The 27578-nt window shown below is 50.1% G+C and overlaps 1 protein-coding gene across 10 annotated transcripts in view; it reads left to right on the forward strand.

Moving 5' to 3' along the window:
* ARHGEF10 (Rho guanine nucleotide exchange factor 10) overlaps window positions 1-27578 on the forward strand; it is a 118075-nt gene that overhangs the window by 46768 nt on the left and 43729 nt on the right. For 7 of the 10 annotated variants that reach the window (XM_033104372.1, XM_033104370.1, XM_033104371.1 and 4 more), the window contains 11 exons: window positions 333-399; window positions 4928-5004; window positions 6797-6853; window positions 11084-11247; window positions 13510-13626; window positions 18189-18303; window positions 18552-18658; window positions 23412-23489; window positions 23720-23899; window positions 25358-25474; window positions 27169-27261. In XM_033104372.1, coding sequence (XP_032960263.1) covers window positions 333-399; window positions 4928-5004; window positions 6797-6853; window positions 11084-11247; window positions 13510-13626; window positions 18189-18303; window positions 18552-18658; window positions 23412-23489; window positions 23720-23899; window positions 25358-25474; window positions 27169-27261 — 1172 coding nt within the window. Of the gene's footprint in view, window positions 1-332; window positions 400-4927; window positions 5005-5291; window positions 5338-6796; window positions 6854-11083; window positions 11248-13509; window positions 13627-18188; window positions 18304-18551; window positions 18659-23411; window positions 23490-23719; window positions 23900-25357; window positions 25475-27168; window positions 27262-27578 lie in introns of those variants that run through there. The other 3 variants (XM_033104374.1, XM_033104376.1, XM_033104378.1) reach the window with 3 other exon arrangements.

The raw sequence follows: 27578 nt of genomic DNA on the forward strand, positions 1-27578 counted from the left end.
TCAAATAAATAACAACTGTAATTTCCCATGAAAACTTAAGAAACGGGGGAGAATATGATGTCTCTTTTTAAGTCTAGCTTGATTTATTTGGGTATCATTTTATTTCTGGCTGTTTCATAAGACCTTTGGTTGTCACTCTTCATTGTAACCAATTTGGAATACATTTCATCTAAAAGCTAAAAAGCCTTAAATCCATCGGTTGACACTCTTTATGCTAGGTTAAGCCTACAGTTGATAAGAAAGCAAAGTATGAAATCATTTTGAAGGATGAAAATGAACTTCCTAACCATTTTTAGCAGGCATCAAACAATATGAATTCTTTTCCTTCTTAGCAGAAACACCGGAAGTAGCAGAAGACAGCCAGTTTAATTCTCTGAGTTCTGAGGACCCGCCAAGCAGGTACCTATGAATTGTCCACGGGTGTTCTGAGTCCGTGCCTGTGTGGACGTGTTGAGCGCAGTGACTCCCAGTGCTCGGAGGTGTGACTGCCTGGGCTTTCCTGTCTTCCGGACGCCCTGTCCTGTCCAGGCCCCCACGCTGGGTTCTCCTGAACACCGGGCTCCTGCAGGCGTTAGTCTTATTCTGTGTGGAAGAACAAACCGAGTCCACAGCCAAATAGGACTGGAAGACACACACTGCTCAGCCTCCCTCCTGGAGATGCTCAGTGTGCTTTAGCATCAAAAGGTTCTCAGAATCCTTTGCTGGGAAAAGAGGGATTTTTCACCTTGTCTAAGCCAGATTTCACCTAGAATCCTGCAAACTGATTTAATTATAGGCCTTTCTTTCATGCCACTTGCCTTTACAAATGCGATTTCATGGGCTTGATATGGGAAAATCCATCCCTGAGGCAGACTCCTACTCACTCCTCAAAACCCAGCTTAAATGTCTCATTTCATAAGATTTCTTCTTTTGTGCTTCCAGAGCTGTGTGCATACCTGCCTTATAGCTGATTGCTTTGTGCTCTCACTGTGGTTTCCTGTGTCCCTTTCTGCTACTAGACTATGAATTCTTTAAAGACAAAGTCCCAGTTTTACCAGCTCTTAGAACATGCACCTCCTCGTGTGGCAGGTGTGCTTATTTTTTTGCTTTTAAGTAGTTCTATTGAGATAATGCACCCACTATGCATTTCACCTGTTTAAAGTGTTCTGTTCTATGGTTTTTGGTATGTTGCATTATTCATTTTAAAATTGTAAAATATCTCTACATAAAAGTTGCCATTTTCACCCTTTTTAAGTGTAAAATTCAATGGCATAAAATACATTTACAGTGTTGTGCAAACATCACCACTCTCTACATTTGAAATTTTTTTCAACCCCTCAATCAGAAACTCTACCCCTGATACAATGGCACAGTCCCCCGCGTCCCAGCCCCTGGTCACCTCCACTCTACATTGTGTCTCTGAATTCACTATTCTAGGGAACTCCTGTGAGTGGGATCACACAGGGTTTGTCCTTCCATGGCTGGCTTCTGTCACTGAGCATAATGTTTTCAAGGTCCATCCATGTTGTAGCGTGTGTCAGAATATCCTTTTTTAAGACTGAACAATATTTCATTGTGTGTATATAGCACATTGTGTTTACTTGTTCACCTGTTGATGGAAACATAGTTTGTTTCCACCATTGGGCCATTATCAGTAATGCTGCTTCGGACACCAGCGTAGGAGCATCTGCTCGGCTGCCTGCCCTCGGTTCCTCTGTGGACCCACCCAGGAGTGGCATTGCTGGGTCCCGTGGGAAGTCCACGGTTAACACTGTGAGGAGCAGCCGGGCCGCACCGTCTCACTGGTGGGCATGAGAGGGCCAGTTTCTCCACAAGCTCACCAAACTTACTTTCCATTTAAAAAAATTATAACCATCCTAGTGAGGATGAAACGTTCCTCTTGCTGGTGGCGATTTGCGTTTCTGATGACTAATGATGGTGAACATGTGTTCATGTGTTTATTAGCTATTTGTGTGTCTCCTTTGGAGAAATGTTATTCAGGGCCTTTGCCAATTTTTGAATTGGTTTTTATTGTTGAGTTGTAGGTGTTCTTTATATAGTCTCAGTATTAATCCCTTATCAGATATTAGATTTGTGAATATTTTCTCCCATTCTGTGGGTTTTCTTTTCACTCCATAATATCCTTCAATGCTGAAACATTTTTAATTTTGATGAAGTCCAATTTATTTTTTCTTTTATTATCTGCTTTCAGTGTCATATCCAATAAAGCATTGGCAAATCCAATGCCATGAAGCTTTTTCGCTGTTTTCTTCTTAGTTTTAGCGTTTAAAAACAATTGTTTTTTGTTTTTTTTTTTTTTTTCAGTTTTAATTTTAGTGCTTAACATTGGGTGGTCTGTATGTCTCTCAGGTCCCTTTGGTCTGGGGTGTTGTTCGAGTCCTCTGTCCCCTTAATGATCTTCTGCTTGGTTTTCTGTCCATTATTGAAAGTGCAATATTGAAGTCCCCAACTATTATTGTAAAGCTGTGTATCTCTCCCTTCAATTTTCTCCATTTTTGTATCATATATTTTGGGGTCCCTTTGTTAGTAGTGTGTATGTTTATGATTGTTATATCTTCTTGATTTATTGACCCTTTTTATCAATATATAATATTTTTCTTTGTACTTTGTAACCTTTTTTTTTATTTAAAGTCTAGTTTGTCTGACCAGGTTTTACCATATCTACCCACTATCATGGTCGGTATGTGGTGCATGGTTAGTGGTGTGCTTTTTATTTTTTCTCATTTGCCAAACATTTCTGCGTGTTAGGCACCAGGAATAGAATGGTAAGTAATCTGGTCTTAGTGCCTTTATTCTTCTTACAATATCAGTGGGGCAGAGGGTTATTCATCAGATAGTCACACTGATGATGGGTTATTATATATTCAGAGGTCATTATTCTGAAAGAAAGGAACGTGGTTCCATGAGCGCCTATAACAGAAGGCCCGCCCTAGGCTGAAAGATAAGTTATTTCAGTTTCTCAGGAAATTAAGATTGAATGGATGAATGAAATTTCCCTAGAATATACATCTAATATATGAAGCTTTTTCTTATCACTCTCCTCAACCAGCTCTCTCTTTCCTGCCGCATGTCCCATGAGTACCTCTCAAGGGTCTCCCCCACTTTGAATGCCCTTCTGTCTGTCTAGACCGTCACCTGCCTGATCTGTCACCTGTCGTATTTCAGAGCGCAGCCCAAATTCTGCTGCATACGTGGGGTCCTGTCTGAGGGCCACAGGCAGAAGGCAGTGACCCGTCTGTTCCCCTGTGGGGGACACATGCTCAGTCTCCTGCATGCAGTGTGGCTGCAGGACCCATCGTGCTGCCCTCAGGGCCCCTTGGTGACCTCGGCCAGGGTGGCTGGGCGATGGCACCTGAGTTTCCCCAGCGTTGTGGTCATGGGGTCCCCTGCACATGTGGGGTCCCCTGCCATCTGCAGAGCCCACGGTGGGAGTTGAGCCCTACTGTTCTGACACTTACTTGGCTTTTCCTTGCAGTCATTATCGCTGGGCTTTAAAGGTCTTAAAATACTTCTCATAGGAACTCCAAACATGGGATAGGATCTCTGGGGACAGTACTCACTTGACAAGCATTTTCTACCCAGTTTTATGTCACAAAGTAGATCCATCCAGACCTTTTATTAGAAATCACAGTTCTATGTATAATTAAAGATGAGTGGGTGGCATGTTATCATTGGTGATCTAAAATTTACTGTGAAAAATATATTCATTGAAAGGACGATTATTTTTGGGAAAAAAATATAAAATGAAGTGAATGGTAACCTCAAATGATTTTCAAAAATGTGAAATTTTTAAAACACATGGAAGGAAGCATTCAGGAATAATTTGAAATACCATTCATATTTGGTTCAGATTTTCCCTTAATTTTGGGGGCAACTTTTTATTTTGCCATAATTTCAAACTTAGAAAGTGCCAGATTACTCGTTGTAATGTGACAAATTCCTCCGGTAAGTACAGGCCTGACTGCGTCTCCTTTGTACACACACCGCCATGTGCATAACTAAAGTGTCTGTTATCTGGAAATTTTCCAGACCTTTGCTCTTTTCCTTCCTCCCTTAAATCTTGTAACTATTTAACTGCTCACTACAACTTTTGGCATAAAAAAAGAACTAACAGACGGAGCCTTCGTTACGGCGTCGGTGCCGTGACACCGCCGTCTTGTCACTGACTCTCAAGTGCGGCCTGCTGTTGCCACGGGCCTCCCCAGTAACGGCCCCTCCCCGGGTGCCTGTTTCTCAGAGCTTCCCGTGTTTACCCTGGACGCTCACCCGAGGGCCAGTCTCTGTTCCTCTCAGTTCAGTGAGGACGCTGCCGCTCGGGGTGTCCTTGTGACGTGCTCCCGGGGATGCACGCCCTGCGCTCTGGTCCACTCTGTTCCTACTGACCCCGCTGCGCCTCTCAGCGGCGTCGCGCAGTTGTGGCGTGAACCTGGTTTCGTTCCTCTGAATGAAGCATTCCGGTGGCTGCCCCTCGTTCCCCCAGGTCCCTTTTTGTGGGGGACTCTGACGTGGCCGCGTGGCCGTCGTACCGCAGGCCGAGTCCTGGGCATTTGCTGCGTCTGGTGGTCTGATGGCTCCTTCCGCCACGACCTGCACTGAGGCTGAGAAGGCCCGTCTGCAGCCCGGTGTCGTGGTGGCACATAGAGGACCCCCCACAAGGCCTGCTGAGAACCGGGGGGCAGTTCAGGCGTTTTGGAGCGGGCACTGCCATACTCCTGCGTGACAGACGGTGCTATGCACGTGGTGGGCTTGTAAGCCCTTGTTTGTAAGGAGCTGCGAGTGAAGACTTGAGCTGGAGACATCCCGTAACCATATCTGGGAACATACCCAGGTCACACGTGTGGTGGCATGTGTCTACCCTGGGGACATGCAGCAACATAGTCGTTGGAAGATCCTCAGTACCCTGATTTTATGGTCTGTTTTCCCTAAGCGAGGATCGGGTCCGCGTGGAAGACAGCGCCCTCGCCCGGTGGGCTGCAGATCCGGCCAACACCGCGTGGATGGACAGTAAGCGCCCCGCCCGCCGCGTCCCTGTCCTCGCCCCGCCCAGCGTGTTTGTCTGGCTGCGCCGATTGGGCCCAGGTCCTGTCGGGTCTAAAAGTTGTAAATGACGTTAATTTACCTGGCGCATTAAACAGAGCGGCCTCTAAACACTCCGGCGCTTAGCAGCCCGCTTGGCTGTCTCAGCTCTGCGCCCAGCACAGTCTCCTGTTTCCTTCCAGAGCCGATCCTGCTGTTGGCCTAACAGCTGTGGGTTGGGGGAGCGGATGCTTTGACCCTAGTCCACAACCAGCCGGTCACCGACAGAGTAACGAAGCCTTCTTCTCTGCCGTTCCCCAGGGAGGCGCTTTTTCATGGCACCATTTTTGAAGAGGGGCTGGTGGGTGGTTATGCCAACCCCCTGAACAGATGGCATGCCAGACCTTCTGTTTCGCGTGTGGTTTAGAAAGCTCAGCTATTTTTAGCTAGATTTATTTGTTTGTTTTTTTTTTGTTTAATTTTTAAATGAAAAGTGAAGATTGCTTTTTAAATGATCCTCATTTCTTATCCAGTGGCTCCCAAATTTCTGTGTAATTGTCTTAGATGATTGACTTACAAGGCAGTACTATTCCTAGCTGTCTCCTAATTACTAAATTATCTCCTGGAACCCTTCATTCTGGTTTTAATTATGACATTGTCAAAACAAAGAACTCAGTGTAATTAAGTGACTCTGTTAGGGAGGGTCGTAAATCAGGATCATTACAGGATTAAATTATTGTCTCGCTATTTTCTAGCAATTTTATTTCCAAAGTAAAATTTGTCTGAATTTCTCGCACTTCATTTTTGTTCCCAAATGACAGTTGAGTAGAATAACTGTATTGGAAAGTAGGCTCTGTAAACTTGGAGTCCCTCACCTTATCTAACAGCAGTGGAGTATTCACTGTTGTGGCAGTTAGTAAATATTACAAGAAAGCAAAAGAATAAGGCTGTCCATGAGCCCCCGCCCCCATAGTGTGGGGGTGGTGACAATTGCTGCAGCTCAGAGGAACAGTTAGTTGTATTCACCTCACTTTCTTTCTTGTTTTGCTTTGTAACCAGTGACCTCTATGGTTTTCATAGAGTAAGAGGGTGTAGTTTATTTGGTTTCCACGTAAAGTGTGGAAGTCCTGCAGACATTTAAATTTCAGATATTGAATTTCAGATATTGCCACTCTCCTCCATGACTTTCTACTACAGCGTACACTAAGTATTTTGCCTGTGGAGGCAACCCCCGCACTTTTATTTAAAAAAACTTGTTATAATTTCATAGGACACTGATGTTCCACATAATACAGTTTGAGAAACTTGGTCCTAAAACGTTTTTATACTTGCAGGTGGCTACCTTTCATATCCAGGTACAAGACACTAACGTCAGTGGTTTATTCTAAGTTTCCCACTTCACAGAGCATCAGCTGAGCTGTCCCTTTATTTCCGAAACTGTATGTCACTTATATCAGAACATCATCACTTTATAATGTTTATAAAAGAGCCATACAGAGATGTGTAATTGAACACAAAGTAATAGAATAAATTAGCCTTGAAACCGTAAAACCCCGTGTTGTAGGTATTTCACAACTGGTCCGTTTAGAGTGATTTCCTTCAACCCCAAGAAAATGTCATGCCCTAAAAATAATGCTTATGCTTTGGTAAGGTGCTATTAATTACCCTGCAATCTAACGTTTGGAATATTATATCCTCATAGGGACTATGGCCCTAGAACATGTAAGTTGCATCTGTTGAGCTTGGTCAATTTGTAAAACTTCCACTCCTTTCGTTCCAGATCCAGAAGAAGCCATTTATGACGATGTGCCAAGAGAAAATTCAGACTCTGAACCAGGTTTGACTTTGTCTGGAATTGGGGTTTAGGAGATTCCGTTTAGCGTGTTTCCCTCTGGATGTGGAACTGCCTCACATGTACATATTCCCCAGACGTGTAGCCCGTGTGCGATATCCATGTGTGTGTTCTGCAGTGTCTCTCCGATACCATGTGCTAGAGGACTGGTGTGCGTGTGCACACATGTGTGTGTGCACACGTGTGTGTGTTTAGGTTACAAAACTTGATAGAGACTAATTGTCCTGATTACCCTAAAGAAGCAGAAAGAGCTGAGGATGGGAAAACTGAATGAAAAGGTAAGAAACATGGAGGCTGAGGAGTACCAGCGTATGTGTAATAAATGATATAAATGAGAAAATAGCAAGAATTACTAAGAATTTTCTAGAATTAAGGAAAGTCATAAGTTCTCAGGTTGTAGAACTACGAATCCAACGCAGGTCCAGCATCAGTCCACAGCTCGGCCTGTCCCGTTGACACTGCTTAGCGCCAAAGCCACGGTGAATGTTTTAATGAGTGAGAACACGATTACGTGCAAAGGAACCGTGATCTGCAAAGAACAGCAGACTTGTCACCGTGCTGTGGGATAGCTGGAGAATGTTCTCAAAGTGCTGAAGAAAACTTGGTATTTCAACCTAGCTTTCTACATCCAGCCTAAGTCGAATCCTTTTAAAAAGAGAATAAAGGCAATATCAGACAAAAATTGGGGAGACTTACCACTCACAGACTCTAAAGAAATAAATGTATTTCAAGGAAAAGGATACTGAACGTGATAGGAAGCAAAAAAGAATAATGAGCAACTAAATTGACAAATTGGGGGATGACTAAACCAGCATCAACGGCACTAACAGTGTTGTTTCCCTTTAAGAGCACAACCGCACACAGGCCCTGAGGCCCTGCGCAGGCGCACTGAGAATGGGGTGGGCGTGGCTGACCCCAAGGTCCTAAAGTCCGTGCGTTTTTTCAGGAGGAGGGTATGGATACTGACTTTTTTTGATATGATAGGTCAGGTGTGCGTTTTATGGGTAACTATTGAAAGAATAGAAATAGATTATTTAACTTCCAAACTATTAGGTTGGTGCAAAAGTAATTGCCGTTTTTGCCATTATTTTTAACTTTTTAAACCGCAATTACTTTTGCACCAACCTAATAGGAGAGCAAAACCCAGTATGGTAGAAAGCAAGAAAATATAAATTAAGAAAGCATGGCACATAGTATGAAAAAAGATATCAAAATTAGTCCAAATATATTGGTACTTATAGTAAGTATAAAATGACTGCAATTGCCAGAGAATGAAATTCTCAGGTTGGATAACACAGCAAAACCAGGCATAGATTATGAGAACTGCATAAGGATACAAACATTTGTATGTAAGTGGATGAAAAAAAGGAATATAGGGCCAATTCTAACCAAAATATAGCCATTGTGACTATAATAAAATATTACGTATTAGGCTATAAAACATTATTAGACATAGAGTCCTTCACAAGAGATATAACAGCTCTCAACTTGTGTGCACGTAACAACATAGCCTAAAATTTATAAAGCAAAATATGACTGAGATAGAATCAGAAATACATAAATACATAAGTGAAGTGGGAGATTTTAAGAAAGCTGTCTCCACTGTTATGGATCTGGATACAACATTAGTAAATTGCAGAGAACACAGTATGTGTTCAACTAAGGGCCATATATAGAACCATGAAGCGAGTAGTTTCAGAATGCACATTTTTTTTAAACACATGGGACACTTCTGAAAATTAACTGCATAATAGTATGCCTAAAAGCAAATGTTAACAAATGCCAAAGAATTGATATTTAGGCTCATTTCTTGATAAAAACCAGATAATGCCAATACAAAATAAGCATGAACATTAGAAAATTAAAAATCACACTACTACGCAATTCATGGCCAAGTATGAAGTCAGAATGGAAATTAGAGGATGTTTTGACTTGAATAATGAAAACATTACATGAAAACTTGTGGGATAGGTTTCAAATAATAAGGAATTAAATAGAGATAATGGCATCTGTTAAAAAGATTGAAGAACAATGAGCTCAGCATCCAACTTGGTACATAAAAGAAGAGCAAAGTCAGAGAAAGTGGAGGAAGGAAATGCACATGATAAGAACAAAAATGGCAAGCAAGAGATAAAGAAACGAGAAAGAACCAGCACAATCCAAGGGCGGTTCTCTGAAAAGAATGCAAAATAGACAAGCCTTTGGTCCGTTAGGAAGAGAGGGGAAGACAGGGACGGAGGGGGAAGGAAAGATCAATCTGGAGGGCATAACTGCAGTATAAATTTATAAAAACCATGAGAGGAGTCTGTAAACTTTATACGAATATCAAATTAAAACACTTAGAAAATGGAAAAAATCCCTTTAAAATTGAGTATATCCGAAAGTAAGCATTACTAAGTCTGTGACGACTAAGCTGCCTAATCAGTTGCTCAACTCATCTGCCACACAGCCTGCCAGGACCAGTGTGGCTGCATCAGGGACCAGCCTTCAGGGCAGCGGCAGTCCTGGTGACTGAGACAGCACACCCCATAATCCTCGTCAGGTGTCAGCATAAACTTGTAGTCCCCTTCACCTGGAAGGCCTGATGCTGAATATCCCCCAAAAAATTTCAGGAAATAAAGTCCCGCAGAATCCCAGCCAACAAGGAAAGGACCTTCTGAGCCTTCAGATTCCTCTGGGGAGTCCTTGAACTTCCTCGGCTGCAGGCTCTTTAATGTCATCCCCAGGGAGCAGACAGCCGGATGTAACCAGTAACCCCATCTCACTATATGCTCAGTAGCATCCAGCGGCCATTTGATGGAAAGATTCAGAAGGACCCTTCCCTGATAAAGGACAGTTCTCCATGTCTACCGCAGGCTTACTGAATGGTGGAGCGCTAACGCAGGTCTCAGTGTGTCAGTTCCATGAGGGCTGTGAGGGCTGTGTGCTGTTTTGTCCCCAGCTCGTCTGGTGGAGTTGTCCCTGCTCTCTGGGGCCCACACTGGGAACGCACACACTTACATTTGGGCCTCTTTATAAATAAAACTCCCAGGTGCTTACAAATAAATATACTCCTCGGTAGTTACTTAAATCCATGCCGTGAACAAAGTGGCAACTAAAGGGTAATTTCTGTAAAAACAAGTTTGAAGTGTGTCTTTGGCAACTTACCCCACCAGTTAGGCTGCTCCCAGCACAGGCAGCTGGGGCCACAGCACGGGGGAGTGTGTACAGCACCCACCTGCCAGTGCGGCTCTGGTCAGCCCCGGCTGTCCTGTGAGGACAGCACCGTTGTCAGCATGTGTGGTGTGCTTTTCACGAGTTCTGGCATGAGTGAGGTGATGAAGCCCTTTAAGTACAGCAGTAGATTGTTTACAAGCTGTATTAGGTCATGTTCAGCACAACAGCAAATTTTACAGTTGTCTGCAGTAAGCTGTACTGTGTTCATATTTGAATCTTATCTATCTCTCTATCATCTACCCATCCATCTATCCATCCAATCACCCATCATCCATCCATCATCCGACCATCCATGCATCCATCTACCCACCCATCCACTTGTTCATCCATCCATCTGTCCGTCCATACATTTACCCACCCACCTGCCCATCTATGCATCCATCTGCCCATCCATCATCCATCTGTCTGTCTGTCTGTCTGTCCACCCGTCCATCTATCCATGCATCCATCCACCCACCCACCCACCCGTCCATCTATCTATCCACCCGTCCATCTGTCTGTCCATCCATGCATCCATCTACCCACCCATCTACTTGTCTATCTGTCCATCTATCCGTCCATCCATCTGCCTATCCATGCATTCATCTGTCCATCCATCCACCTGTTCGTCCATCTGTCCATGGACGAACCATCCATCCATCCACCCATGTAAATAATATGTTTATGTTCCATATATTTATCTAAAGAAACATTTTCCTTTGTGAAAAGCTGTCTATGGCGGCGAATCATTCGGTGTAATTGTGGGCTCTGTGGAGGACCAGGGTCCTCAGGGGACAGACAGGCTGGGGCTCAGAGCTTTGTCAAACCCCGTCCCTCACTGCTCATCCTGGAGGGCCCACCCAGCGCCCTTCGAGGAGCGGAGCCAAGGCTCTGCACCGCTCCTCCTGGGTTTTCTGAAATGCTCCACCCCCATTCTCAGTGAGGTGCAGTGACAGACATGCACAAAATGGCAGCTAGTGTGTGTATGCTTTTAATTTCATTCTGGCATTTATGCATCAGATGAAATGGTTTACGATGATGTTGAGAACGGAGATGAAGGTGGAAACAGCTCTTTGGAGTATGGATGGAGTTCGAGTGAATTTGAAAGTTACGAAGAGCAGAGCGACTCCGAGTGCAAGGACGGGGTCCCCAGGTCCTTCCTGCGTAGCAACCACAAAAAGCAAGTAAGTGCCCGGTTGCTGGTTTAGGGAAGATGTCATGTGAATGGGACTGCAACGCATGAGAGTTAAATAGTTATTCTTTAAGGTGCTGTACATAGTTCACTGAAAGCACAATAGTGGTGGACGAGAAGGCGTCCTCATCTCTCACAGTAAGTGTAGCTAGCCATGCAGGATGGGGGATGGGTTATAAGTGAAATCACCAAAGCCCATAAGCCAGCTCACTGTCTTGAATGTTTTAAGAAAGTGGATAACCATTCTCTGGATTCCTTGTGCTGTGTACATGGAACTCCGTTTATACACAAAGTTATTGCTTGCTTTGCACGCTGACTCGATCCAGTAGGGTCTGCTAGGACATGGCACAACCCCGCTGTCCTCTAAGGGTGGTTTGAACCTCAGCGTTTCCAACAGGAAGGTACAAAAATCGGGTACGTTCCAAATGATGTCAAGGTCAGAAGCTGCTAGCTGCCCCGGGCTGTTCTTCCTTAAAAGGAGTATGTGCAAGTGTGTGTGTGCGCATACATGTGTGTGCGCGCGACTCTCCTGAGCGGAGGGGCCCAGGAGGAACTAGAGATTGAAGTGTGAGCTCCTGAACTGGGTGGAGTTTTCTGGAGCCGGTCATCCGTGTGAGGTTCCTTCCGGTTTTCAGCGGTGACTGTGTCCTGTGTGCGCTTTTGTTGTTGGGTTTTTGACTGTTTGTAAAGGGGTTGATTTGTACTGACGTCTGCAGGGATGTCAGTGTCCTCATGTACTTTCCGTGTGAGGGTGACATGCAGGCCTGAACCTAGTGCCTCACCATTGTGACAAAGTGGTAAACAGGTCCACCCTGCCCGCGCCCAGGAACCAGACTGATAGGTGCACTTAGGTGTGACCCCAGGTGTCTGTGGCATACAGGTTATTACAGGTCCTCATGTCTGTAAACTTGTTCCATGAAACTCAAGACAATACCCCTTTGTGGTAGCTGGCCCGACTGCTTGGTGTCAGCACAAGCCTTTCCCAGGAGCTCAGGTCTCTTCCGTCACCAGAATTGTTACAGCTGAGCCTGAGCAGGTCCTGGACGCTGCAGGTAGACCTGACTCAATACAGCCGAGCCCAACACTCTGGGTTTAAATTGAGATTTGAAAGGAACGCTTTGGGGTCTGATCTCAGCAGGATGGGGAGTGTTCAGTGGATACTGTGGAAGAGTGGTCAAAACACTCTTCAGTTTCATCTTCAGTCGGCCTGAGTGGTTACAGCACAAAGGGGCTAGGTCATGGTTGGACCCCCGATGAACCCGGTAGCGTGATTATTGAACAAAATCCCTGCCCTCCTTGCCATCTGAATGGACCCTGTTCCCGGACAGACCACCCCCAGTGCCGAGTGAGAATGGCGGAGGTTCAGCAGCCTCAGTGCTAGGAAGACAGACAGCTGCGAGGCCCCACAAAACTGGCTCACGAGCATGGTTTCTTCTCACTCCCGCACTCTTTCTCCTGCACTCACACGTTGCCATGGCAACATCCTGGGTCGCAGATGGGAAAAGCGGGTGTTCAAGATGGAAGGGCAGTAAGAAGTACCAAATTTTCCAGTTGAAGAAGTCAGATTGTAAAAACTACCAAAACACCATTGTAAGTTCTTGGAGAGACATTTCAGAAACAGTCTCAAATTTTTATCAAAAATCACTTCCTGTGTCCTTGCCCTGGTTGACGTGGGGAACATTCACTAGAGGAGCAGAGGGGCCTTGGTTTGCATGTTTGAGACATTCGTGATCATACAACTGTGATTTATGAGATTTTACTCCATCCCCACCAGTTGGAGAGAAATTACGTTACTTTGGAGACTTAAAGATCTGTGCTGGCTGTCCCTACATTATGTCGCCCTTCAGTACAGCCTCGAATTAAAACTTCTTCTGCTTTGGTGCTGACATAAAGGAATAATTTTATACACATTGTATATACTCGATTATTTTGATTTCATCAAAAGAAGAATGATCTTGCATAGATTTTCTTTGTGTGTATTTATTTGCTCTTGGTTGCATAGAAAAGTCTCCAGCCTGGCTCATCTGAAATTGCGTCTGTCTTTTGATGATGTTTTACTTACGATTTTATTTCTAAGAGTCGGTGGGCTAGAAATAGGGGCTCGCGTGGTGTGTGTTTCCTGGGAGCCCGTGGCAGGAGGAGCATGGCGTGTGAGCGCCACTCACAGATGCTGCCGAAGTCAATTCAATGTAAGATTGTCTAAAATACCAAAAAGAGCGTTTTTGTGAAAAAATTGTATCTCTTTATGCTGTAGCTTTCCCATGACCTAACCCGTTTAAAGGAGCACTATGAGAAAAAGATGAAAGATTTGATGGCAAACACAGTGGGAGCGGTAGAGATTCAGCAGCTAAAGCAAAAACATGAACTGAAGGTAGTGTGGTTCACTTTTTGACCAGCTACATTGAAAATGCTTATTCCAAAACAGACCATACTTTAAAAAGCAGCACTAAGGCAACAAAGTCGGCCATTTTTATTGGGACAGTGGTTCTCAAAGTGTGGTCCAGGGGTTCCAGGTATCACCCCGACGCTCTCGCGGGTTCCCATTAATTCTGAGACTTTGCCTCTCTCTCTCACGCACTGACATGTGAATGGAGGAATTTTCCAGAGGTGCTGAGATGTGTGATCTCACAGCCAGAAGGCAGAATCCAGCTGTCTCTGAGCCAGACGCGGGAGAGATTGCCAAAAATGTAAAATAATACCACCTGTTTCTGTTTGTTTTCAAAAATATAATTTTCCATAAACGTGTTATCTAAGATAACATGTAATAATGGGTTTATTACTTTTAAACGAATACTCATTAAAAATATTCACAATTTTCTCAGCTTTAACTCATCATACAGTATATACAGGTGAATAAAACCCAGATAAACCAAAGCTCAGTGGGGCTCTCCATCATGGTGACGAATTTAGTGAAAGGCTCCTGAGACTAAACATTTGAGAACTGCTGGATTTGATGCTGGTGACGATCAGTTCCTTGAGCTGTGTTTTAAAAGGGCACTGTCAAGTAACTCTTATTTCAATTTGGTCTTTGCCCTTCTGATGTTTTGTGACCTGTTTACATGTGTTGAATGGCCCTTACCTGAAAACAGAGGTTCGCTTAGAAAGGTCCTCCGCAGTGGTCAGCGGCTTTACTCCCTGGTATTTTTGTGCTGCAGGCTTTTCAAGCAGGCACAGACCCTGGGATCGCTTCCTGGCATTCAGGCTGCTCCTTGCAGGACGCAGTGCCGGGCAGTGCTGGCCATGCAGGTGGAATCCAGGGTCCAGCAGACTTTCCAGGAGCCCCAAGCTTGGCCATCTGAGGGCCAGGCCAGGCGAGTGCCCTCATCAGGTATCGGTAGAGCCATGGGATGAGTCGGGGACCTGGCTTCTCCATCCTGGCTGGCTGTGTCATCTCGGCAGTCCTTCCAGGTCCCTGGACCCTGTGTCTTGGTCCCTTCACGTGGGAGGGGGCTTGTGGCCTGAGGCTCCTTGCTTGTCTGTCCACAGTTCTGATTCTCAATGAAGGGAGCCTGGACGGGTTCAGGATGAAGAGAGAAGTGGAGCCGTCCGGTTCTGGGGGAAGAGAGAGCGGGGAGGAATCAGACCAGAGGCACAGGCGTGTGGGGTCAGGAAGGTGCAGCGGTGGCCCAGGAGAAGGAAGGGCAGGCGCTGATTTCAGGGGCAGGTCCTCAGGGTGTGCTTGGTTTGGGCTGAAGGGACGCAGGATTGGAGGAGCCCAGATGGCTTTGAGGTGTTGACGAGGTAGAGCAGGATTGAGACGGCGTCTGGCTGGGGAGCGGCGCGTGGTTTAGTTTCAGTGGGCTGAGTGGTGGTCTCGGTGTGCTTCCTTGGGAAGGCAGCCTAAAGCATGGGGGGTGAAGGACCTGCAGAGATGGCCAGGGCTGGAGGTACAGGTGTCTGACATCAGCCTGGAAGGTACACTCCCCAGGGGAGCGATGGGGAGCAGATGCTCCAGCCTGACATGCACAGAGCACAGTATAGCCTGGGGCTGAGTGCGAAATTCCAGCCGGCTCCCCCCTCAGGCTCCCCCCTCAGGCTCCCCACTCAGGCTCCCCCCTCAGATTCCCCCCTCAGGCTCCCCCCTCAGATTCCCCCCTCAGGCTCCCACCTCAGATTCCCCCCTCAGGCTCCCACCTCAGACTCCTCCCCCAGGCTCCCCCCCAGGTTCCCCCCTCAGATTCCCCCCTCAGGCTCCCACCTCAGGCTCCTCCCCTAGGCTCCCCCCTCAGGCTCCCACCTCAGGCTCCCCCCTCAGGCTCCCACCTCAGACTCCTCCCCCAGGCTCCCCCCCAGGTTCCCCCCTCAGATTCCCCCCTCAGGCTCCCACCTCAGGCTCCTCCCCTAGGCTCCCCCCTCAGGCTCCCACCTCAGGCTCCCCCCTCAGGCTCCCACCTCAGACTCCTCCCCCAGGCTCCCCCCCAGGTTCCCCCCTCAGATTCCCCCCTCAGGCTCCCACCTCAGGCTCCTCCCCTAGGCTCCCCCCTCAGGCTCCCACCTCAGGCTCCCCCCTCAGGCTCCCACCTCAGACTCCTCCCCCAGGCTCCCCCCCAGGTTCCCCCCTCAGATTCCCCCCTCAGGCTCCCACCTCAGGCTCCTCCCCTAGGCTCCCCCCTCAGGCTCCCACCTCAGGCTCCCCCCTCAGGCTCCCACCTCAGACTCCTCCCCCTAGGCTCCCCCCCAGGCTCCCCCCTCAGATTCCCCCCTCAGGCTCCCCCCTCAGATTCCCCCCTCAGGCTCCCACCTCAGACTCCTCCCCCAGGCTCCCCCCCAGGTTCCCCCCTCAGATTCCCCCCTCAGGCTCCCACCTCAGGCTCCTCCCCTAGGCTCCCCCCTCAGGCTCCCACCTCAGGCTCCCCCCTCAGGCTCCCACCTCAGACTCCTCCCCCAGGCTCCCCCCCAGGTTCCCCCCTCAGATTCCCCCCTCAGGCTCCCACCTCAGGCTCCTCCCCTAGGCTCCCCCCTCAGGCTCCCACCTCAGGCTCCCCACTCAGACTACCCCCTCAGGCTCCCACCTCAGACTCCTCCCCCAGGCTCCCCCCTCAGGCTCCCCCCTCAGATTCCCCCCTCAGGCTCCCACCTCAGACTCCTCCCCCAGGCTCCCCCCCAGGTTCCCCCCTCAGATTCCCCCCTCAGGCTCCCACCTCAGGCTCCCCCCTCAGGCTCCCACCTCAGACTCCTCCCCCGGGCTCCCCCCCAGGTTCCCCCCTCAGATTCCCCCCTCAGGCTCCCACCTCAGGCTCCCACCTCAGGCTCCCACCTCAGGCTCCTCCCCTAGGCTCCCCCCTCAGGCTCCCCCCTCAGGCTCCCCACTCAGACTACCCCCTCAGGCTCCCACCTCAGGCTCCTCCCCTAGGCTCCCCCCTCAGGTTCCCCCCTCAGATTCTCCCCTCAGGCTCCCCCCTCAGACTCCCCCCTCAGGCTCCCCCCTCAGATTCCCCCCTCAGGCTCCCACCTCAGACTCCTCCCCCAGGCTCCCCCCCAGGTTCCCCCCTCAGATTCCCCCCTCAGGCTCCCACCTCAGGCTCCCCCCTCAGGCTCCCACCTCAGACTCCTCCCCCAGGCTCCCCCCCAGGTTCCCCCCTCAGATTCCCCCCTCAGGCTCCCACCTCAGGCTCCCACCTCAGGCTCCCACCTCAGGCTCCTCCCCTAGGCTCCCCCCTCAGGCTCCCACCTCAGGCTCCCCACTCAGACTACCCCCTCAGGCTCCCACCTCAGGCTCCTCCCCTAGGCTCCCCCCTCAGGTTCCCCCCTCAGGCTCCTCCCCTAGGCTCCCCCCTCAGGTTCCCCCCTCAGATTCCCCCCTCAGGCTCCCCCCCAGGCTCCCCCCTCAGATTCTCCCCTCAGGCTCCCCCCTCAGATTCCCCCCTCAGGCTCCCACCTCAGGTTCCCCCCTCAGGCTCCCCCGCAGGCTCCCCACTCAGTCCAGACGGCTGGGCTGGTGCCCCTTTGCACAAACACAGCTGGGTGGCACCCCTGAAGGTCTGATCCTGGGGTGCACGGGCAGGGGAAGGCAGACCCAAGGCAGGGAATAGACAGCAGATAGGCGAGCAGGCAAGGTCCTGGGAGCTCCTTTGCTAGAAGAGACTTTCCAGGAGGACGAGGAATTACTTGGAAAGGATACTGCTTTGTCGCATAGGAGGTCATATGGGTTTTCTCTAAAAGAAGAATCACGTGGTGCCCAATGGCCAGTGCCTCAGACATTAGATTTGTAAAGAATCAGAAATATATGTTAAATGCCTACACCTGCCCTTGGAAGCTGTTGAGCACTAATAGCTCGTCTAAGTGTCGTACCGAGACCCTGGCTCGAGGGACCCACAGCCAACAAACGGCCCTGTGTGGGCCTGGACTTTCTGACCTAACCCCCGGCAAAGGAGCGAGGCGGCTGTCCCTCCGTCTGTCCTGTCACATAACTCCATCCGGCCATTTGGATGGGCACAGGCTGCTCCTTGAGGTGGGCAGGTCCCACCTGAGGCTGGGACTTGGCTCCACCTGGGCAGGCGCAGGAAGGCGCCACCGGTGGGGCGCCCATGGCAGGGGCTGCACTGCAGGCGTTCGGCCAGGGTTCTGCTGTTTCCTGTGCTTTGCCGTTTACCACCTGTGGGCTTTCGTTTCTCCACCTGCCACATCTACAAATCTCTTTGTGTTCATAAGTGATTATAATAAAAATGATGACTGAATTTTAAATGTAGCAGGAAATTTTGTAACCAAGTCAAAGAAGGGCTCTGTTTTTAAAGTTTGTTTTTCCATTTTTTAAAATACAAAGCCTAAACAGCTATGTGCTCACAACAGCCAAAAAAGCTTTCCCAGATCCAAAAGCCAATTTCAGGTGACATTTCAAGACCCAGCTACTTGACAGTATTCTTTTAAAATAAATTAAAAGCAACAAGTAAGTTTGTGTGGAATTGCCCCACCTCTCACGTCTCCCTCTTTTAGGTGCAGAAGCTCATGAAGGCTGCGAAGGAAGGTACCAAGGACGGGCTTGAGAAGACAAAGGCCGCCGTGAAGAGGGGCCGCTCCTTCATTCGCACCAAGTCCTTCATTTCACAAGGTCTGTGGCCCAGGAAGCCCTCCCACCCCCTCACGGGCGCCCCCGTGCTTCCTCTGGTTCCTCCCGCCTAGTCTCCCTGGGAGGGCACATGGGCTGGGGAACATGGGGACTGTCTCAGGGGGCACGCTCTGCAAGCAGTGGACAGTTCAGTGAACTCCGTAGGTATTGTTCTCACAGGCATTTACTGCACAAATGTTCTGAGTGTATTGTTTGAGTGTCAAGCCAGTGTGTTCTGACTTTGTTTTAAGATCACAGGCCTGGCCTGGAAGAGGAGCAGGACTTGTTCATCGAGGTTGACTGCAGGCACCCCGAGGCCGTCCTGACCCCAATGCCAGAGGGTTTATCTCAGCAGCAGGTAGGGGGCTCGGGGCTGCTCGGGATGTCTTTGCACGTTGGCAAGCTGGCTGCCAGGGACCTGTGCCCCTGGCTTCCACCTCCTCGTCCATCCACAGGGCTTGTCCTCTGGCTTCTCCTGGTCCAGCAGTTAAAGGGTTAACAGTGGGACGTTCTGGTCCTTAAGTATTTTGAGTATCACTCTCAGTTGGCTGTGAGAAATGTGTGGCACTGATGTTCTTTGTGACAGTTCCTTGCACTAGTTCATGTAGGACGGCTTTACAAAGAGACAACAAGTGGGTGTGTGTAAAGTGCGTGTGTAGTCTTAGTGCCTAAGACTGAGACGGATGGGATAGCTTCCCAACAATTACTGAGATTATCTGAGTATAAATGAATTTCTCAATCTCTGGAAGTAGGTAGCAGAGGGTTTCCATTTGTTATTTTAAGTAAAAGAAACGTTGAACAAGAGGTACCACAGAGTTTGAGGGCTTTATGGGGGCATAGCTTTGGACAGGATTTGGTTTGAGTTCTTTTCCATGTGGGCAGCGTGATAGATAGATAGATATAGACAGTTAGATAGAGAGATAGATAGATGGTAGATTGATGGTAGAGACAGATTAATAGGTGGGTGATGGGTGATGTAAATAGATCCTGTGTCTACCTAGTAGGTAGGTAGGTAGATTGATAGATGACAAATAGATGATATAGATAGATAAACAGATAGATACACATCATATGGAGCATAGATAAAGAAAACTAACAGAAATGCTTAGTGGTAAGTTCAGAGTCTAAAAAAGGTGAAAAGCTGAGTGGAAAAGGCTGTGTCAGGCTGTGAAAGCTCAGACCAGCAAGGAGGCCTGCGTGTCAGATGTGGGAGGGGGACACGAGGAGGTGAGAGTGGCATTCAGGAGTGAAAAGTGGGGTCAGAGGACGTGGTTTGACCTGCCCGAGTCCCAGAGCGAGGACACGTGATGACAGCTTGCGGGGCGCAGCGCCCCCCCCGGCCCATGGTCTAGGCTGCCTGTGCCCACACACCTTCATCTCTCCTGGTCCTCCCTGTCCCTCTGTGTCACACGTCTCACAGAGGAGGACACCCATGCCCAGGGCGGTCGCTGATGGGGATGGCAGTGTACAGTAGGCATGCTCGAGTCTGATTTCCAGTCTCAGTCTCTGACCCCAAAGCGCTCTGTGCCCCCTGGTAACGTGGTGCGGTGCTGGCGGAAGGTTGTGCACAGTTCTTGTGGGAACAAGAACTCCGAGGTTCGGCTCACACCTCACTTCGTCTCACGGGATTGAGAACAATCTGGAAATTCCTGCCAGGCCTCCAGCCTTAGCTGTCTGGCCACTTACGGGCTCTCCGTGCTTGTCCAGAGGACGCAGAAGGAGCAGGACTTGGACTCTTCCTGGGTGACTCGGTGCTGCAGTGTGACAGCCTAGCAGCCCAGGCGATATGGTAGAGCCTGGGACGCAGTAGGAGGGCAGCTGCGTGGCGTCCCCGTCCAGGCTGAGACCTGAGGCAGTGAGTGGGGGTTGTGAGCGTTTGTTAGGAGCCTGGGGGATCGGAACCGACACACACACCTGCTGGTCTGAGGCTGGGTGGTGACAACGAGTGGTCTGCGATAAGAGCAGTATGGAGGCAAAGGCGGCCCTGTGCTGAGCCAGGAGGCGCGGCTCGGCTGGTGACATGACTTCTGTAAGCCCCCTGTTCCTGGGAAATGCGATGGTGTCTGCCTGTATGTCCCCATGACACCACAGTGACGGCTGAGGGATGTGAGCAAGGAAAGGGCTTTGCCTGCGTCCTGTGTGGTGCAGTCAGCCCGGAAGACGGGGCCGGCACTGCAATCGCAAAATGCAGTTTGTGCTCAGCATTTCTGTTTGCTTCCATCCTGCTCTTACCCTCAGGACGTGACGGCGTCCCCCTTAGGCTCCCCAGAGCGCACACGCGTCCCCCACGGGCTCCTCAGGACTCACACGCGTTCCCCACGGGATCCTCAGGACTCACACGCATTCCCCACGGGCCATCGTGTGTTCTCCAGGGGCTTCCTTCTGAAAGGGCAACCAGGTGGCGATATACTCTTTAGTTCTTTTTTCCCACAATTGAAATAAGGTAGTATAACTGCAACTTAAAATGCTGCATATCAGCATTCTTCTCATGCCCTATTGGGCGGTGTTGGGACGGAGTCCCAGAGAGCAGTTTCCAGATTCTCAGCCTCACGTGGGAAGGTGCTGGTTTGGTTATGTAACCGGCACATGTGCAGGACGCATCCCTATGTAGGCACTTATGTAACTAGTTGCATCAGCTGTAACCGGTTGGCTGTCAGCTATAACCAGTTGGCTGTCAGCTGTAACCAGCTGGCTGTCAGCTATAACTAGTTGGCTGTCAACTATAACTAGTTGGCTGTCAGCTATAACCAGTTGGCTGTCAGCTATAACCAGTTGGCTATAACTATAACCAGTTAGCTATAACTAGTTGACTGTCAGCTGTAGTCAGTTGGCCGTCATCTGTAACTAGCTGGCCGTCAGCTATAACTAGTTGTCCGTCAACTGTAACTAGTTGGCCATCAGCTATAACCAGTTGGCCGTCAGCTATAACGAGTTGACCGTCAGCTATAACCAGTTGGCCGTCAGCTGTAACCAGCTGGCCGTCAGCTATAACCAGTTGGCCGTCAGCTATAACGAGTTGGCCGTCAGCTATAACCAGTTGGCCGTCAGCTGTAACCAGCTGGCCGTCTGCCACTACTGCTCTGTACGCTATGTAAGTGCCGTGGCTGCGTTAGCAAGTGCGGATGGACTGGATCCTACTTCCTGTGTCTCCCTGGCCACCAGCTAGACTGGTGCAGGAGGACCTCTGGTTGGGGTACTGGCGGATGTTTGCTTTTTGTGTCTCGCCCAGCCACCATTGAGAATATAGTGGTATGAACCCCCATCCATGGCTCCGTTGTGGTTCCTTTTCAGCCTCACCATCACCTACATTTACTTGCCGGGAGCTGAGCCCCTGCATTGCAAGTGGAAAAACAACAGAAAGCCCTTTTTAATTTTATGGGTTGTCCTCGACTTGAAAAGTACCATTGATGTTGATGCAAAGGGTCCTGTCCCTTCACCCTGGGGGACAAGAAACCTCCCTCCAGGGGCTCCTGGTCCGGCTGCTGCATCCTCAACTGGGCCCCCTCTCCTGGTTCGCTCTCGGGCTTTGGCAGAAAAGCTCATTTCGGTGATGGATTCTCCTGTGTGACCTTCGTGTTGGGGTCTCAGTAGCACCGGGACGTTGGGGCTTCACCATTGCCTCCTGCTGTGCTGGGAAAGGAGCCCTTACGCTGAATTTAACTGCGGAAAGGGCAGGCTGACAGGCAGGATCCACAAACCTGGGGGATTTCTTTGGCTGTACTTTTGTATTCTTACGTTGTCTTATATCAATTCCAGGTCCTTTGATCAGATATATCAGTATCATCTCAGGACTTTTAAAAAATGAATATACTTCCTAATTAGATCCCTGACTGTAGACTTGAAGTAGTGTCTGGGGGTCTGGATTTGGGGAGAGGCTGACCTAGGTCTGACCCTCTGCCTGTTTGGGGAGTGACTTGGTCCCAGGGTCTAACTCGCAAGCCAGGGTGACACAGGGCCATGTGGCTGGGCTTTGGCAGAGGGTCCTGGCTGAAGGTTCAAGCCTTGTGTGCTTATATTTCAATCTCAGACACAGCTGTGCATAAAGAAAACATATCACTTTCTTTATTAAGTATCCAGAAAGGTTGACTTTGTCTCAGTTTTGTGAACTGACTCGTCCTTTTTGTAAAGAAGAGAACTCCCTTGTCAGTAGGGCTTTGTAGGCCTAGTTGTCCCGCTGGTTACCTGGATGCCTTTGCTTTGGGAAGATGCCGTCCCTGCCCGCCAGGTGGCGCTGTGGTCTCTGTACATAGAGCACATTGAGCTGGGGGTGGGTAGGAGGGCCCGGGGTGTGTGTGTGTGTGTGTGTGTGTGTGTGTGTGTGTGTGTGTGTGTGTGTGTGTGTCAGTGTCAGAAGCAGCCGTATTGTAACTTTCTGCCCTGTTTTCCATTTGTTGGCACAAATAACTTGCCAGAATGTGTCTAGGCTCGATGAAAATGCCAAGTACCGTCGTTGGCCTTGAAGTTCAGGCATCTTATAGCCAGAGATCTGTACTTGTGTGTACTTCAGTGATGAAAACCAAACACACGCCAGTGTTTGGCAGGCAGGCCTGTCAGATTGCACAGGACTTTTTGCACCTCGAAATTCCATTAGTAATTGGCTGACTGTGCTCGAAGGTGTATCTTTGCCAAAAAAATCCATTCCTCCACCTTCCAAAAGCTTTTTTTTCCTTATAACTTTGGAATAATGATTTTATTATGTAAGTGTTGCCAGTAGCATTCTTTGAGTTGCCAGGACTGTTTTTTTAACCCTTAATTTACACAGGAAACATGTACTTTGTGTGGGGCACATACACGACAGTTGGCAGTGCAGTTCACACGTTGCATGTGTGAGTGAATTAGTTAGTGCTGTGATTTTACTTGCAGTAGTTACAACTTATAAGTTGAGGTTAAAAAATTATAATTGTTGCAATGGGAGAGGTATGTTTTGTTCCTGTAGTGCTAGTGAGTTAACACACTCTTTAAAATAGTTTAGAGGCCTTCAGGGGTTTCGTCTACCTACTATTTTGAAAACAAAACCCAAAAAACTTCTTTATCAACAAGCCTCAAGTAGTAGAAGTACAATTTATCTGTATGAAGTAATTTCCTATCATTGTATTTTCAAATTCCAACAGGTTGTAAGAAGGTATATTCTGGGTTCGATTGTCGAGAGTGAAAAGAAGTACGTAGAGGCCCTCACAAGGATTTTGGAGGTACCCAGATGTCACAGTACAGTTCATATGCATATTCTAGTAACCTTTTTGCATAGATATTTTTGTTACATGTATGCATTATATGTGGACCATGAAATACTCAAATGTGTAGAATGCTTGGAAGAATTGAAAGACTGAGTCAGGATGTGTTTTCACATAAGTATAACTTACGTTAGGACGTTTTTCCACATTCCTTGGTCTTGATGAAAGCCTGCGTGTCTGTCTCTTAGCAATACGAGAGGCCGCTGTCCGAGATGGAGCCCAAGGTTCTGAGCGACCGGAAGCTGAGGGTGGTGTTCCGCCGTGTCAAGGAGGTCCTGCAGTGTCACTGCATGTTCCAGATCGCGCTGGCCAGCCGCGTGGCCGAGTGGGACTCTGTGGAGATGATCGGAGACGTCTTCGTGGCCTCGGTGAGTGGGCCGGCGTGCCCGCGGGCTGCAGTATGCCCTTCCGGTCCCGGGTTGGTGTTTCACAGGACGTTAGTGTCCGAGGAGCGAGCCACACTGCCATCCTGCGCCACCAGCCAGCTGCCCCACCAGGACCCTCGGTTGCGAGCATTTGCGAGGGAAGCGGACAGTGGGCGCTGCCAGGAAGACCAGAGGAACGGCAGAGGTCGGGGGGAGGGGATCTGAAATGTGCAGCTGCCACTGCAGAGTTCTGGGCACAGGAACAGGCAGTGTGCTCAGGCGTCTGTGTGTGAGGCGGGCTTGCTCGGGAAGCACGCTGGGATGTCGTCCCGGTTAAGCCCTTGGGCGTGAGGTCTCTCCCCCCTGGGACAATGGGACACCTTGTGGGGAAATGCCTGCCTGTTTCTCAGACTTGTGCTGTGACGGGGTCGAGAGGGAGCCAGGCTAAGGCAGCAGCCGCTTTGTCACTCCTGGTACGGGAGCCGGTTAGGTTAGCTGCCTGGAAACCACTTTATCTTTGGTCCACTTGTGAATTCCACGCAATGTGTGTGCTCAGTTTCCTACTGAGATGTGGGAGATGACGCATGAAACCCATGGATTCTCGCTGTCAAAGGGACATGTGGTCTCGCAGGTTTCGGTGTTCGTACACTTACATGAATGCCGTAATAGTCATGCGTGAAACCTTCGCCGTTTTCCTGTATAACGCATATGGGTGTAAATTACAGGATGCTTTGAAATAACCTGGAAACAAAGTTCTCACTAAAATGTTTGCATAATCCCCTTCAGGGGTCTTGGTGACAAACTGAAAATAAATATTGGGCATTTACGTGGTTACTGCATTTTCTGCCGATTTATTATTGTTACGGTTATTAGATGGCAGCACCCTTCTCTAAGTGACGGTCACACCAGGTGTCCACGTGTGTGTCGTGCTTCCATCCTGGAGGACGTGTGGATCGTTATGAACCACACAGAGTGAGGCTCACGTTTGTGCCTCTTGGGGACTCTGTGTTTCTGTGAGCATAGGACAGTGAGCCTACCTGGCACCCCCCTCAGCTGGGACACGCAGGGTGGGGGCCACCTTCCCGCAGGGAGTGGCGAACGCCTGCTGTCAGGGCCGGGACCTCTGTGCCCTGAGCTGCATGACAGTCTTTCCGGGAGGTGGGACCCACAGGAGAGGACCGGCAGGAGTTTAAAGAAGGATGTGTGTCGTCAGGGACGTTTCCTGGTGGAGACCTAGCCTGCCACGGTTGGGAACAAGGATGCTTCTAAGTGCGTGGGTCAGCCGCACAGGCGCACACGCCTTTGAAACAGGGCCCGGCGGGTATGCTTGCACATGGCGTCACGGTCATGCTCATCTGACGGGTGTCGCAGGGGCTGGGGCTCCAGGTGTTTTGTTCTAACTGGAGAGGCAGCCTGTGCACGCTACGAGGTTTATGTTCCCCCACCTTCTCCCGATTCCAGTTTTCCAAGTCCATGGTGTTGGACGCGTACAGTGAGTACGTGAACAACTTCAGCACGGCTGTGGCGATCCTCAAGAAAACATGCGCTACAAAGCCCGCGTTTCTGGAATTTCTGAAGGTAAGCAGGGGCTTTTCCCCATGTTGCGTTTCGACAGCCTCTGATAACAGGTTCTGTGTCAAGTGCTTCACAGTGAAACGCTAGCCGGCCTTGCCTCCAGGTCAGGACGTCGTCCATCACGAGGCTGAGCTCCTCGGGGCCCTCATGCCAGACACACAGCTGGTTTGCAGCGGCAGCATAGCTTTCAAACGCCTTTGCAGGTCCTTAAATGCGTGTGATGGCTGGAGGGACTGTCAGGAAGTTGGGTTCAGGTCCCAGAGGACGCTGCCTTTTGCTTCCTGTTCTTCACCGTGACCCTGGGAACCCAGGAGCAGCCCTGGGGACGTCTGCTGACGTGTGTGGCGTCCGAGTCAGCACCGTGAGCCGATCCTGTGGAGCAGCCCAGAGGGTCTGCCGCGTGGGAAGGCCCCTCCCCAAGGACGCCTGACTCTGAAGTCGGGCACAGTCCCCTCATGCGTGTGCACGTGTGACATTTCACAGCAGCAGGGCAGGCCTGTCACAGGCTGGGGTGTGAGTGGGACCAGAGAGCCCACCACCCACTGAGCCAGGTTAAAGCTCCCCCGAGCCATTGGTGTGCTGAGCCCCTGGACCAGACTGCTCCAGCTGCGTGGGGACTGCTGCTCCCTTCAGCCACTGAACGCAGGGAGGTCAGGGGTTTTTCTCGTCAACCACGTTTTATGCGTATTTGAGCTGAAAAATGCCCTCCGCCCCCGCCACGCTGCGGGAGCACAGCGGGGTCAGTTAGGGTTTCTAGGACACTCTCTCCCGCTGGGGAGAGCTGCCGTCCTCTCGTACTGCTCTCTCTTGGGGAAGAAAACGCGGGATGATTCGAACACTCACTTGTTCTGAGGAGTTTGTACGGTCTTGCTGACATGTCAGCACAGAGGGCACCACAGCCCTCACTGGTCAGCTCCTCGTCAGTGCCTGCCAGGCAGCCTGGGGTGGAAGGCCTGCCCCGCCCCATGTCACTGCCCCCCAGGGACCTGGTGTCTGGGGGCACAGAGGCCCCAGCCGGGCTGAGCTGGGCTCTGCCGGCCACACGGCCCCATGGCTGCAGCGCCTGCCCCACTGTGTGGCTGGCCGGCGGCTGGAGCTCCGAGCTCAGTGGCCAGTCAGGGCGACAGGTGAGGTGGCCCCGTGGCAGGGAGAGGAGCCCTCGGCCAGAACTGCGGGAGCCTCTCCTGGGGCAGCTTGGCCAGAGCACAGACCCTGGGACAGCCTGGATCCCCACCCCGTCCTACCCAGAGCTAAGCCTGATGTGGGGTTTGGCCCCCACATAGGACGAGCAGTGGCTGCCTGAAGGGCCTGCAACCGAACTTGGGATTCTATGAGCTCTTCTTGGTGATTGCACATTTCATGTGGTTGTAGAATCTCAGAAACTAGCTCAGTCCTTAGAGGAGTAAAATTCACCTGTAAGGTGATCGGAGGTGGCTCCTAACACGTGGGAGAAAAACAACCCAACGTTCCACTTCCAAAACCAGCTCCGACCGCTGGAGGCCAGGTGACAGGAGGTGTGTGTGAGGTGACAGGAGGTGCAGGAAGGATTCCGAAGCCAGTCAGGATGAAAGGTGCCCCAGGGCCTGTCAGGGCGCAGGTCCCCAGGAGTGTCCCCGAGACCTGGCAGGGGAGTGGGCAGCCCTGTAGGCAGGGCGGGGCCTGTGGCCTGACGCTGAGCCACCCGACTGTCCCCACAGCAGACCCAGGAGTCCAGCCCCGACCGCGTCACCCTCTACAGCCTGATGATGAAGCCCATCCAGAGGTTCCCTCAGTTCATCCTGCTGCTTCAGGTACCATCTCGTCTCCGTGGGCCCTGTCTTCCATGTCATGCAGGTCCTTTGTAGCCGGCACTGCCTCTCCTCTGTGTGGGGCGGGGTGGATGGGACCTCCACCAGCCTGGGTCCTGCAGTTTGCTTTTGTTGTGACACTCACTCCCGGGAAAGGTTCTGGGTCAGGGCTCGTCCCACAAGACAACCCCGTGTCAGCGCCAATCGCAAGTAGTGGATGGGGCTGTCGGAAGCGGGAAGCCGGGGCTGGGCTGAAAGGGCCAGCCTTCTAATAGCTGGTTGGTTCCTCTGGCTGCCAGCCCCACCCTGAAGCCGTTTAG

The sequence above is a fragment of the Rhinolophus ferrumequinum genome, chromosome 4 (assembly GCF_004115265.2).
Source record: "Rhinolophus ferrumequinum isolate MPI-CBG mRhiFer1 chromosome 4, mRhiFer1_v1.p, whole genome shotgun sequence".
In the NCBI taxonomy this organism is placed as follows: domain Eukaryota; kingdom Metazoa; phylum Chordata; class Mammalia; order Chiroptera; family Rhinolophidae; genus Rhinolophus; species Rhinolophus ferrumequinum.